Here is a 14957-nt window from a genome sequence, read left to right as displayed (position 1 = left end):
TAATATTAAAAATACTTAAATTGTAAGAATGGTGACTATTAAAAGAATGCACAACAAATGCTAATATAATCCATGTGTATTCTGATACACATAAAAATATGGGGTTCAATGTTACCCTTAAACATGTTTACTTGCTAAAGTGCTTCCACCATATGGCAATCATACTATGTAACTGGTAACCCACCTGCTTTGAAATTCTCATTTTTACTAATTTTTTTAAAAAAACAACTGAGGGTAGGGAGGACACAGGCATTCACGTAAAGTTTTTGCACACATATTTTAAGATCCTATGAATATTTTTAAAAATCAAATCTCCTTGAACTCGAGTGACTGTGGTCATTTTCTAAAACTTCTCTGCAGTGAAAGCCCCTTAAACATGGTCAGATGTGCTGGGAAAACACAGTACATTAAACCTTCCTTGCGGAGTCATGATGCACACAAAGCATATTAAAGGTCTAGTTCAAAAGCCCACTTTAACATATGTATTGAAAAAACTTTCCTCTGCTTTGGCCCAGGGCTTCCCTGGTAGTTCAGATGGTAAAGAATATGCCTGCGATGCGGGAGACCTGGGTTTGATCTTTGGGTTGGGAAGATGCCCTGGAGAAGGGCATGGCAACCCACTCCAGTATTCCTACCTAGAGAATTCCATGGACAGAGGAGCCTGGCAGGCTACAGTCCATGGAGTCACAAAGAGTTGGTCATCACTGAGCAACTTTCACTTCATTTTCACTCCTTTGGCCCATTTAAAAATCTCCTCCTTGAAACACTATTCCTTTTACAGCAAAGTTTGAGAAGCTCTGGGTAGTTGTAATAAAGCAAATCATCCTAGGGAATAAATAACAAGCCTCCCTGTCACTGTATTTTCTGGTTTAGAGAGTTATCTTATACTCTGACAGAGCAAATGAGTGGGGTTTTTGTCTGTTTAACACTGGTTCCCCTGGACCTCTATCAGTATCCCAAGAGATCAGGGCATTCTCATACTACTTCTAAAAGGCTACCCATTCCTGTATGAGAGCATCACCTACCCAGCAAACCACACTTAAGTCCAGTTTATATTAAATACAATGTTATTTATATTAAAGTGTGGTTTTATATAAACCACACTTAAGGTTTAATATAAATGTTTTTAATAATGCCATACCTGTTGTAAAGCTTTTAAATCTATTTTCTGACCTTCTATCTTGGAATAAAATTCATCTACGGCCTTATCAAAAAAAAAAGAAAAAGACAATCAACCAGCTGAAAAAAAACCCCGAAAAATATAGTCTCTGCATCAACTTTCACACACAGAATTTTAGAGTCCATTTTGTTTCATAAAACCACTTGATGAACTTGAGCAGATTTCCAGTAAATGTATTATACAGTTAAACAGTCAAGAATCAAATTAAGTTCAGATCTTTGGTCCTTCATCTTAAAATAAAGTGGCAACAAACTTTTCCAACAGTCTGTATCTGTGACCTCAGTGATTTTTAATGTCCAGATTAATAGTGATTGTAGAGCAAAAATATTTTCAATTTCTCAAAGGAAGCTGGATTAATCTAATTCATATCATGCTAACTGGTCAAAAAACAGAATCAGAAAACCCACCTTGTCAAATGATTCAAATTCTATATATGGACATTGTGAATGTTGAGAAAACAAGAAAGGATGAAATTCCTCATACCTGTAAAACATATTTACTATATCACATTCAAGAACATTAATGAACACCCAAAGCAAACAGACCCATGCCTACATACTTACGTGAGTATGTCTTCAGTTGGCTTATCTACTTCCAGGCTTGGTTTTATTTCCCTTTTCTGAATGATATACCCCTACAAAAATCCAACATTAAAACTAATTTCTATTTATAATTAACAAAGATTTACTTTCCTTGAATGATACTGACTTTATTAGCTTATAAAATTATTCTAGTTAAAAATAATCAGTAGGATTTGTCTATTGATTGTATCACTTCTCAAAATGATGTTTTTAAAGATCAGTAAGAATCATTAGAACCTACTAATTCACATGGACAAGAGAAAATCAGGGAATAAAGAAAATGAATATTAATGATTTGATAAAGTAGTAGGATTATACATGTGCATTTTGCTTTTTTCTTCCATTTTTCAGATGTTCTGCAATTTTAAAGAGCCAAAAGCACTTTACTTCCAGCAGAAAAAGTCTTTGGTTCACACTGCTGGTAGGAAATTTTAGTTCATTTTAATAACTGGGTGAAGGGTACATTTGGACTGATTTAGCTATAATTAATCAGAACTTTTCCTAAACCTTTTTGTAAGTGAAGTTATACTTGGAATAGGAAAGAAAAACAAGATATGACGTAATTCAGCAGATATTTAATAATTAAAAAGACGTTAGTAAATTTTTAGAAAGCGATGGCAAATTAAAATGTGCTTTCCTATCTAAAAATCAACCTGAGGAAATATCTTCAAATTCCTCAAATTTCTGAGAGTGCTGATACTGACCCAGTGCTTTGTAGAAGATTTAAGAAACAGAACAAAAATCAGAAACCAACAGCAATTAAAAAAAAAAAAAAAAACTACCCTAGAATAAGCATATTATAGGTGTTAAATTTCCAAATTACAACAAAAAATTTATATATGCTGATCCTTCAATGAAAATTCTAATATCTAAGCCTCAACAATATATAGCAAGTATTATGTGGCACCTTTCCATTGAAGCTGGATGTTGTTTTCATATACTCTTCTGCTTTCTGTAGACAAACAAGAACCTTTTCAACATCTAATAGGGAAATAAGAAAGGAAAGAATGAGTACCAATCAACTGTCCATTAGCTATTACTAAACATCTATGCAGAAAATACAAAGTGCTTATGAAATAATAAAGTTATTTAAGAAAATTAATTATTTCATGCTTATAATCAATGTATTAAATAAGAATATATCTTGGTCAGTTGTTGTCCCAACAGCTTTTATTGAATCCATCTTTCCCCACATGATCTGAAAGGTACTTCTGTTCATATGCTAAAGTCTCACATATATTTGGGCTTGTTTCTGAATTCTTTATGCTGTGTATTCCTTCTCCCAAAACTTAATTACTACAGTTTCATAATGCATTTTAATCTATGAAAAGATTATTCTCTATCATAATAACTATTATTTTCCAGAGTTTTCCTGAACATTTTTATATGCTTTTTATTGCACATATAGATTTTAAAAAGGAAGTGTAATACCAAAATTAGCAATACCACCTGTTAGCATTTTGAACTGGACTGCACTGAATTCATATATTTCAGAAACTAAATCATTCATTTCAAACATTCAGTTTGTATTTTTAAACTCACAAAAAAATTTGACAGCATAAAAATGATCCCTAAACCTTAAGAAATAATATATAATCCCAAAACATAAATAGCAAAAATGACTTTTTTTACATTTTACATGATAATCTGCAGATAAAAATTTGTCAAAGACCAAATCTTCCATTTTCCTTATATTTCCTATAATTTTTTATTATCCTAATCTGGAAGTTAATTTAAGTTTAATTAATCTAGAAAGTGAATTTAAGTAGTTACAAAAGCCTAATTCATTATGTAGTCACAGCACAGCATTTACAGAGTTAAAATGCATAAATAATGCTACTTCTAGAAACACCTCAGGTGCTGAGTCTGAAGGTGAATAATTCAACTCCTTCAAGCCTCCAGAGATCGTCTCAAGTGCAGTAACCCCTTCTAAAATTTAGGGGGAGGGAGGGAGAATATTTCATAATTGAAAGTTAATAGGGTAGATCAAAAGATTAAACTGCATGTTACTAGGGATAAAATGTCACAGAGTACAAAGTCAGGAATATCATATGGACAGAATACTCATAGGTCAAATTCTTTTTAAGTTTAAAACTATGCATTCACTGATTACCTTTCCCAGAAATAATTTTCATAGGTTTAAAAAAATGAAATAAATAAAAATGTGCAAAACTTGTAACATGCACATATACCTTTACTTTCAAATTTTTCATCCACTTTGACATTGGCAGGGAATCCATTTTCTATGAGACAGTGCTCAATGAGAGCTGGCCCATACGCTATAAAAGCAAAGGATATTACTTGTAGTATTTTCCTATAAAATTTCACATTCAAAATATAATACTAATGTATATCCCAATATAAGTCATCTACTCAATAGCAGTAACCAGTAAAAATAACAATTAGTTTACTTATTTTGAAATGTTATCAGAAATGAGTTACTAGAAATTACTTATAAAAATTTGAGACAATAAACCTGTGGAAGTCGGTGTAAAAGTTACAAGAATTTAATGTAATTTAGCCACATATAAAAGGATTATAAACCAGGGATGCAAGGTTGGTTTAGCATCCAAAAACTGGTTAATGTAATATACCACATTAACAGAATAGAAACAGAATAAAAATTTTTCTATTGAAAAATCCAAACCTACAAATTTCACATGTTATACTAACTAATGGAAAGTTTTAAAGATAACTTCTTAATGCATTCTAATTTCACAGGAGAGGAAGAGTAACTCCTTTAGTAATCAATGGTACCTGTCTTCTCATATGTCCTTTTCAGATTCCTTAATACAGGGATAAGTGATGACTTTTTTCTCAAGTATAAAAGTTTATTGGAAAATCTTTATGCTGGTTATCAACAGTACCAGGCAGATCCTGGAATCCTCTGAGACTCACCAATAAAAATCAAAGAGCAAAAACAAAGAAAACCCAACCAAGCTAATTGGGTTATTAAACCAAAAAGCTTATGACACTGAAAAATACCAACTGATTTCTTAGAAAACTACAGCTAGCAATCAAGTACTAGATAACATACTATTAGTTTATATAACTATATTGCTGTTAAATAAGACCTAAAAGGTAACGGTCAAAGTTCATACAGTACCATAAATTTCTCTTTCTTTGAAAATAAACCTCTATTTACTCTAAAGATCATTTTAAACTCCTTTCTACACTTATCAAGTTGTTCTAATTTTCTACTAGATTTAAATTTCTACTAGAACTAGATCTGAATGTGTTAAATATATTCCTGAAAACCATTATTATTTTACAAATACTTTGTTGCTCTATGTAGGATTACTCACGAAGTAATGGGTTAAGAACTCTCTTCAATAGTTCACCCTTGGGTACACCGGCTAGTATTTCAGTCAACCTGTGAAACAAAATTAACACACCCCTTACTATCTTATATTTAACAGATCTTACAGAAATCTTCACAATACTTTGACATGCATCTATTTACCCGACCTTCAAAATATCCTAAAATATAAGAAGACTTAGTTTACTCTATAGGTTAAAAACAAAAAGGTGGGGGTGGGGGGGTGGAGTCATAAAAGTAATTTATCTAAGGTTACTAGGTTCCTGATCAGCAGGCTGGGACTCGAAACCAAGTTTTCCAAAGAAACGCAATACTTTTTCAACTAAGTCATACTGCTTGTCATCAGTGTGCTCATATGACATGAAAAGACACATTTTTATGCAACAGTTAAACGTAGTTTGTGGAGATTGGTGTTACCATCTTTTTTAAAAAAATTGTATTGAAGTATAGTTGATTTAAAATGTTAGTTTCAGGTGTACAGTAAAGTGAATCAGTTATACCTACACAGTGGATACTCTTTCTCTTAGATTCTTTTCCCATATAGATCACTACACAGTAGAGTAGAATGCCCTGTGCTTTCTGCATGTTGTTAGTTATCTATTTTGTACACAGTAGTGTGTACATGTCAATTCCAATCTCCCAATTTATCCCTCCCTGGTAATATACCTTAACACCTGAAATGGCTTTACCTAATTAAGCATTTAGAAAGAACTCAAGGATGCCTGTGGGCCATTACAACCCCCTAATCAGCATCAACTTCATCTACAAACTTCTTAGAAATGTAAATTCCCAGGACCTACACCAGAACTACTTAATCAAAAAATAGAGGGGGAGTGGTGCATGGAGTCTGTATTTTACCAAGCCCTCTAGTTGATCCTGATGCACGCTAAACTTTGAAAACCACTGTTGTAGCCTCTTAGTCAGCAAAGTCTTCCAGTCAGAAGATTACAGCTACAGTCAGAACGTTATCTCACCATATTCCTATTTCTTTTAGCTAAACCAGAATTTCTATCTCCTTTTGCACTCTGCCAAGATAACCATTGTCTTCTTAAAGAATAGCTAGTAAGTCCCCTCACTTCATCAAGAAATTATAAAATCTGACGTAACAACAAACTTATAAACTTATAAGTTTGTAACAAACTTATAAACAAGAAATTATAAACATCTGACATAACAACAAACTTATACACTTGCTACTCCCAAATAAGGCTTAACTGCTTACATTCAAGTGCACATTTGTATAATTCAAGCAGTCCAAATTTATTTTATGCAAGTAAACACATTATTTCCTTATGTGACAGTTCTTTCATATCCTGACGTATAATCTATTTTACTATCTAATACAGTATGAAATGAGTTAATAAACAAAACCTGTTACCTTTCCAAGGTAAGCAACGGTTCGGCAGCTCTAGCATGATCAATTGGATAGCGTTCACGAACAGCAAATTTAACATCATCAGACTCATCAGTTCGAAATCTTAGGATATTTAAAATTAGGTACTCATAATCTGTAAGAACAATGTTCCCCTGTAATAGAATAAAATATAATTTAATGTTTTTCCTAAGTCATTCTTAAATTTTCTTAAAAATTGAGAAAGGAAATGTCTCTTAAAACCCCAATGAAGGCTACAGAAAGGAAGTTACAAACAAAAAGCATTTGAGTCACATCTCAACAACGCTCCTTACACTGACCCAGCACAGACTGTGAAATAAATAAATCTAAACACAATGAAGGGATCTGGAACAACTTTAAACTCTGTCTGATGGTTCTGCAGAGGGCACTATTAAAGTAATCAATTAACACCCTGATGACCACCAGTTGAACTTAATCTGCACCTGGTTGAGGCAAATCTACACACACTGTGACTTATTAAGAAAAACCACATATATTTCAGAAGCCAAACACAAAGCTATTTATTTATATTTTCACTTGCAATTTGTCTTTTAATAGCAGTTATGTGGCAAAATCAATAAAGGTCATAATACCCTCTGACCAAGGAATTCCACAATTGGTTATTTATGTGGCCTAATGTAGTAACTCAATAAAACCAAAAGCTACATGCTTAAATTGCAGCTTATTTAAAACAGAAAAAAAAACTGGAAACAGCCTAAATGTAAAAATTGGGGAAAGTGTTAAATAAAATATATCAATATGACAAGATATTTAAAACCTGTTAAGACTATGTTTAAAAAGTAGAAAAATGTTTTATATTAAGAAAAAAAATTGGAAGACAAAAAATCCTGTATCCTGGCAAGCAGAAGGCAAATACAGGGAAAAATTAAAATACTTATTTGCTCAGACAGTAAAGAATCTGCCTGCAATGGGGAAGCCCAGGTTCGATCCCTGGGTTGGGAAGATCCACTGGAAAAGGGAACGGCAACTCACTCCAGTATTCTTGCCTGGGAAATCCCATGGACAGAGGAGCCTGGTGGGCTACAGTCAATGGGGTTGCAAAGAATTGGACATGACTGAGTGACTTAACACTTCAACTTTTTTTTTTTTTTCCATTAAAAAGTGAGGATTTTAAAAATCTTTTTAGAATTTAACATAATCTGTTTTATAAAAAAGAGGGGAGAAGCCTAATGAAAATAAACTGCCCAAAGAATACACCCTTCCAAATTTATTTATAGATAGTGAAGCTACAGGTTGTTGTGTAATTAAAATACAAAAAAGCATTCATGAAGCAGTCACAAACGCCTTAGCAAGTACTCAGAAGGTGTCATCAAAGATGGTGGGAACAGTCTCAACCTGATGAGGAATAACATCAATTTCACTAGATGGGGCCATGATTCACCTTGATCACAGATACACAGGTATACCTTGAAGGTATTATAGGTTTGGTTTCAGACCACTGAAATAAAGCAAATATTGCAATAGAGCAAGTCACATTAATTTTTTGATTTCTCGGTGCATATAAAAGTAATGTTTACACTATACTGTGTAATAATGTGATATATAATATATAACAAAACATATAACAGTGTATAAATAATACACTGTAAAAACAATGTACATATCTTAACTTAAAAATACTTTATTGCTAAGAACTCCGAACCATCATCTGAGCTTTCACCAAGCTGTTTTGTAGTAACATTAAAGATCACTGACCACAGATTAGTATAAAAATAGTAATGAAAAAGTCTGAAATATTTTGAGAATTAACAAAATGAAAGAGATACAAAGTGAGCAAAGGCTGTTGAAAAATGGCACATCAATCAAAAAGTTACTTGATGCAGGGCTGCCACAAACCTTCAATTTGTAAAAAAAAGAAAAAAAGAAAAAAATTCAGCATATGAGAAGCACAATAAAATACAGCTCAGTAAAATGATGTATGCTTATAGATAATCTGAAGTTTCTGGTGTTGAAAGAGTAGGACCTACTGCTAAAGGTTCTAACTTCAAAGAAACCATGCATTTATAAATTTAAATATTTATTTAACTTAAAGAACAGAAATGTTAACTGCAGAAGGAAAGTAGGAGACTTGGACAGAAGTCCATATAGTGTCTAATTAATTCATAAAGATGTGACCTGAAAAACAGACTTAGCCATAGGGCCTGGCATGTAGAAAGTCCTCAATAAACGTTTGCTGAATCAAACTGTTCAGTTATCAAGAGCATCTGGAAGATTCAAGTAAGGTAGTTACTTCCCCAAAAGGGCTTTCTTTAAACCAAGGTTTCCCAAAAGTTTTCTGTTAAGATGGCTCCCACTACTTCCCATTAAAAAAAAAAAAAAATTATGTGATGTGGTAAGTTTTGGAAATTCTGTGTAACATACCCTTCCCTAGGGCACATACACATCATACTATCATATTAAAGGCAGTGGTAAGTCCTAGAGTTAAAAAATTTTTCTTTACCTTATTGGGGACCCATTTTTCTAAGCTATTATCTTACAGAAGTGGTGTCAAGGAACTTATTTGGGTAAACACTGCACTTGATTCTGATGTACTTAAAAAATCTACTTTCTAATCTTATTTTCTCCAGAGTCTTTCCTACTGGAACCTTCATATCACAAATTAATAAACTGACTTTGAGAGTTTGAGTGGCAATAGTCTCTTTACACTGATCAATTTTAAATAAACCATACATCAAAATTCCAGACATGAAGACTAGACGTTCAGATCCTGCTATAAAGAGACAAGAGCGCAATCTTCAAAATCTACTCTAAGAATCAACCAACATATTTCTCTTAGATAACACAGTGAAAATTCCCAAGCACTTACTCTCATATATAAATCTTGAATACCTATTCTAAACTTATCACTAACTGGGTCTCTGGAATCTAGACAGCATACATGTCAATTGTGCAGAGACTTCAAAACAGAAAAGGCCCTAAATGCAAGGGGGTATCGTGGACTGAATCCTGGAACAAAAGAAAGAACATGAGTAGAAAAACTGGCGAAACCTAAATAAAACCTATGGTTTAATTAGCAGTAATATACCAATGTGAATTTCTAAGTTTTGACAAATGTACCACGGTTATGTAAGATGTTAACATTAAGAGAAACTAAGTGAGGGGTATACAGGAGTTTTCTTTATTATCTTTGCAAATTTTCTACAAATCTAAAATTATTATAAAATTGAAAAATTCTTTAGATCTTTAAATGATAAAAAAGATTTATTCTATGGAAAAGTTTTGCATTGTTAAGTGTTAAGTTAAACTGAAAAAAGGAAAAAAAAGAAAAAGGCCATGTCTGATATATAAGCTTAAACTTCATATTGAGTTAAACCTAAGGCACTCTGTAGTTATTTAAATTCTAGAGATTTTTCCTCTCAATGAAAAAAAAAAACCCTTCTCCTTTTTAATTGGAAGGGGAGGAAGGGAAGTGATCATAAATAGGACATCAAACATAGTGGTTACTCTGGGATGAGGAACTGGTTGGGCCAAGAGTGATAAGAAAGACCTTCAATTTTAATTCTATGAACTTCTGTATATACTGAGTATGTATTCATGTACTAATTGTATAAATATTTTAAATTTAAATGGTAGATTAGATAATTATATTATGGTAGTCTAGATAATTCTAACTATTGAGAAAAACTGGACAAAATACACAAAGCAAGTCTTTTCGGAAACAAAAAATGCAAACAAGGTAGGTAGTAAACATTTACAGGATAAAAATGTAGGAGAGGAAAACTCAGAAAGGTGAGCACCATACTTGGAGCTACTTTAGGATCATTTATTTAATAGTTAAGAAGCAGCTGACAGGCTGGCAAGCCGAGCATGAATTTCGATAGAGTCACAGGACAACTAAGGAGAATAAAAATTTGAGTTCAGGGTCCAAGTTAAAGGTGTGGGAGCTAGGGGGGGTTATCCCTTATAAGTTCAGATATGAATAGTGACCCTGAAAGGCTGCATCCCAGAAGAAGGAGTGAATTGGAAATTATCCAGCTTTCCCAGGCCCAACTCCTAATCAATTCAATTCTTGATTGGATTATCTGTGTCCTTAGCTACCTGTCAAAAACAAGTACCCTTTCTAAAGGAGGGTAAAATCATTCAGGTATCATAGCATATCTATTACTTTTCCTATTCAATGCATGAACACAATAAAATAATCAGGCATGTGAGGAGAAAAGACAATGTATTAAAATCAAAACAACAACAGACTATAAAAACAGACATCAGAGGAATCAGGTAACACAACAATTCCAAATGATTCTTGTCTGAGAGCAATAATATTAGTGAATTGGAAGACAGGTCAAAAGAAAATATGACTGAACTTTCCCAAACTGATGAAAAACACCAAATCACAGGTTCTAGAAAAGCACTATGAACCCCAGAAGGTACAAAGGAAAATCAACTATGCACATCATAGCAAAACCACTGAAAACCAAAGACAAAAACAGAAAACAACAGAAACAGTGGTCACCAGAAGACAAAATACAATTTTAGTAACTGCCAAAAGTTATTTAACTAATTAATGAGACAACTAGATGACAAAACTGGCACTAAAAGAAATGAAGTTAGTAAAGTACTTAGCATGGCTGAGAAGAGTGGCTGTGTAAGACTGCCAACTGAGGGCAATAAAACCGCAACCTCCGGGGATATCTTTTCTCCTGACAGGAATAATCTGAGTATCTTATTACATGAAATTAATTTTCATTGCCATCAGACAAGAATTGTTTGCACTGTCAGTTTTCTACAAGTTAAAGCCCACGTTTAACAAGTTGTAAAAAAGCCTAATCAAAAGAAGCAGGGACTTCTCTGGTGGGCCAGAGGTTGAGAATCTGCCTGCCAAAGCAGGTTTGATCCCTTGTCCAGAAAGATTCCACATGCTGCCAGGTAACTAAGCCCGAGTGCCACAACGACTGTGCCTGAGCTCTAGGACCCACAAACCACAGCTACTGAAGCCTGCACATCTGGAGCCCACGCTCCACAACCAATGAAGCCACTACAACGGGAAGCCACGCGCCACAGCTAGAGAGTAGCCTCCACTTGCTGCCAATCAGAGAAAGCCCAAGTGCAGCAACGAAGACCCAGGATAGCGAAAAAAATAAACTAATAAAAATTTTAAGAAAGGGTAGCAAATCAAAGATATACATCCCTAGAATCCCCAGGAGTACTGGCCAGACAACACCTGGCAGGATATTCAAACAACATTTTATGCTTTTTTGTCTCTTCAAATTTTGGATAATTTTTAAATCTCCTCTTACAATCACAACATTTAAAATTATTCTTGATTACACATATACAAGCTACTCTGCTTCTTGGACTGATTTACACAGGTATAGTAAGAAATGTTAATACCAACATATACTACATAAACCTCCTTGTACTATAGAAAGCAAATCTAGAGCCACATGGTATCAATAGTTACAAAGTCATAATAATCACTGCTGCCCGAAGAATTCACAAGAAATTTGGAATTTTATTTTCAATAGCCTCTGTTATTCCAGAAACTTAAAAATTACTATTTGCTTCTAACTCAAAGCCACAGAAGCCAAAAAAGAAAAAAAACAAAACACCACTGGCTTCATCTGTGGTACACCTACAAATACAAGTAAATTCTTCTCTACCTGAAGTCATGCAGATCTACAAGAAGTGACCTTCCTCACTTACTGCAGGCTAGGCTCCTATATGCCACACAAGAGGTCCAAGGTTAGGTTCTCAGGAGGACTTTGTGGACACAGGCTCCACTCATGAAGTGTTACGTTTATTCCTTAATGGTGAGCTTTTCACATCTAATTAAATGAGATTTATCTTCAAATTTGCCTAATTGTAACCTGGTGAAAAGGAAAAATTCTTACTGAACCTATGTAAATATACACATTGTCAATGGGCAGTAAAACAATCTCAGTAAACGGCAACTGTACCTAAATTCTAAGGGATCAAAGAGAGCAAACTACCATTTAAAGAATATATCACTCAGATTTGCACTAGTATAGTCTACTAAATTATAGGTCAGAGAAAGGTAAAGAGCTTTATCATGTAACCATCACAAAAATAAAATCAACGATATTCTGAAAAAAATAATCACAATCAGATTTACTCAGTCTCCAATTACTCTCCAATTTACTCAGTCCTGTATAATCAATTCTAGTCGTCCCAGATCATAGGTTAACACTCTATTTTCATGAAAACATCTGCTTCTAGACTAAAAAGAGTCTTAAAAATTCTAACTTGGCATCCCTGATACAGACTGGTATCTGTCCAATATTAGCTGACATATGAGTCTATTATTTAAGAGCAGGGGTAAGCAAACTTTTCCCATAAAAGGCAAGATGATAAATATTTTAGGGTTTGTGGGCCACATATGGTTTCTGTTGCATATTCTTCTTTCATTTTAAAGGGCTCTTTCAAAATGTAAAAGCCATTCTTAAACACAGCCTTTACAAAAAGAGGCTATAGGTTATATAGTTTATCAACTCCTATTTAAGAGTATCCGGTATGTCCTTTTAACCAAGGTTTTGAGGCCACTTTCTTTGTTAAAGATTCAATTTATAATGACAAAATTATGAAGATGAAACAAATTAATTGTTGCCAGGGTGCTGGGATGGGAGGGAGTGAGGTGGGTGTTACTACAAAGGGTTATCCCAAGGAAGATCTCTGTGGTAATGGAAGACTTCTGTATCTTGATTGCAGTGTTGGTTACATTAATCTACAAACGTGGTAAAATGCACAGGGCTCTATGTACCAATATTGATTTCCTGGTTTTGACACTGTAATATGATTATATAAGATGTACAACTAAGGGAAACTGGGTGAAAGTTACACCAGACCTCTCTATCTTTGCAACTTCCTATGAATCTATGATCATTTCAAAACAAAAGTTTTTAAAAAGTTACCATACAAATTTTTAAAAATGGACCACTACCTGAGACCACATACAAAAATCAATTCCAGGAGGGCTACAGCTGTAGCTGCTCTTGCCTGCAGGGGAGGAGGGGGCAGAAGAGGGCCTGCAGGGGAGGAGGGGGCAGAAGAGGAAAGGATCACTGGCAAAGAGAAGTGCACAGACAGTTAGAGAAAGTGCAGGGATCAGCAGCTGGTCTTGCTGTCCCTGTCCCACATTCAGGTCAATAACTAACACAGGTAAGTTCACTTGTGAGGATTCACTAAGTGCACATTTATCTAACAAAAATCTGAAAATTCTTAAAAGTATCTTGTGAAAACATTCATAAGAAAAAAAGTCCCAATATTATTTTTAAAAATTACACAGTATTCTATTATTTGGGTCTCCCTTAATTATTTAACTAATTTCTTATTCAAAGAAATTTAGCTTTGAATACTGGAGTTGCCTGGAGTCTAGAAAGAAGACAAAAATTCTCTTCTATCTCACATATAAGGAACAAATAGGGACCAATTTCCACCGAAGAGCTGTAGTTAAGTCCAGTCCAAATGACTCATGCAAGAAATAAATGGGACCATTCAGGAGATAATAATCACAGAGAAAAGGAGAAAAAGCAAACAACACAGACATTCAGGTTCTTTCCAAGTTTAACTATTATAAACACTATAAGAATATCCCTGACATGGTCCTTTCCAAGCACTTGCCTCAAACGCTTATAATAAATTCCTAGAAGTGGAATTCCTGGGTCAAAGGTTTAGGCACATAAACTTTAAAAATCATGTTACAATCTGTCAAATAATCCTCGAAAATAATGTTCTAATCTGCCCTTGTTCCTGAACAACTTTTTTTTTTTTTTTTATGACGACTTCTACCACTCCTCTCTTTTTCTTTTTTTTTTTTCCCCCACACACAATGATGATGAATTTTATTTATTTTTCTAATTTTTTAATTGAAGGATAATTGCTTTACAGAATTTTGTTGTTTTCTGTCAAACCTGAACATAAATCAGCCATAGGTATACATATATCCTCTCCCTTTAGAACCTTTTTAGAAACCTTTCCTTTTTAGAAAAAAAAAAAAAGAGTAACATGAACAACTTTTTAATTCGTCTTTTTTCTGGCCACGGATTAAACCTGGGCCATGGCACTGAAAGCTCAGAGTCCTAACCACTAGGCCACCAGGGAACTCCCTGTACATTCTTGATAATATTGGTTGTCATCAAACATTCCAGTCATTTATATGCTGACGAAAAAAAAAAGAATAAGAGGAGAAAGAAAAATATCTCATTTTCATCTTTCACTAATTCGTGAATTTATACATGTTTTCATGCTTTCATAAGCCATTTGTATTATTCTTTTCTGAATTGTGTAATCAAGTACTTTACCCATTTTTTCCACTTGAATGGTTTGTGAAAACTACATATTGAGGGTAATGAACACTTTATTTATCCTGTGAGTTAAAAACACTTCTTCCCAGTTTTTCACTTCATATGTAGCTCATGGTGTTTTCTGCTTTACTCAGTTTTTAAACTGTCTTACTGGTAGGTTAAGTAGTAATATTTATTATTTTCACTGTTAAGCTTAAAAGCC

General features: G+C 33.8%; 1 protein-coding gene across 5 annotated transcripts in view; it reads right to left on the bottom strand.

The window, feature by feature from the left end:
- The window catches only part of NEMF (nuclear export mediator factor), a 56590-nt gene that overhangs the window by 34502 nt on the left and 7131 nt on the right, over window positions 1-14957 (bottom strand). For all 5 annotated transcript variants that reach the window (XR_015134794.1, XR_015134795.1, XM_086321619.1 and 2 more), the window contains exons 5-11: window positions 6459-6607; window positions 5067-5134; window positions 3954-4040; window positions 2669-2742; window positions 1744-1814; window positions 1588-1663; window positions 1142-1204 (exon numbers count right to left, since the gene is read on the bottom strand). Coding sequence is in view for 3 of the 5 variants with exons in the window: in XM_086321619.1 (XP_086177745.1) it covers window positions 1142-1204; window positions 1588-1663; window positions 1744-1814; window positions 2669-2742; window positions 3954-4040; window positions 5067-5134; window positions 6459-6607 (588 nt within the window). In the remaining 2 variants the exon portion in view is untranslated. The remainder of the gene's footprint in view (window positions 1-1141; window positions 1205-1587; window positions 1664-1743; window positions 1815-2668; window positions 2743-3953; window positions 4041-5066; window positions 5135-6458; window positions 6608-14957) is intronic.

This window comes from Bos grunniens, chromosome 10, assembly GCF_055505025.1.
Source record: "Bos grunniens cultivar Pamir isolate PY7600 chromosome 10, Bosgru_T2T1.0, whole genome shotgun sequence".
In the NCBI taxonomy this organism is placed as follows: Eukaryota; Metazoa; Chordata; class Mammalia; order Artiodactyla; family Bovidae; genus Bos; species Bos grunniens.
The sequence above is the reverse complement of the archived record's forward strand: the minus strand, read 5'-3'. Positions and strand labels throughout refer to the sequence as shown.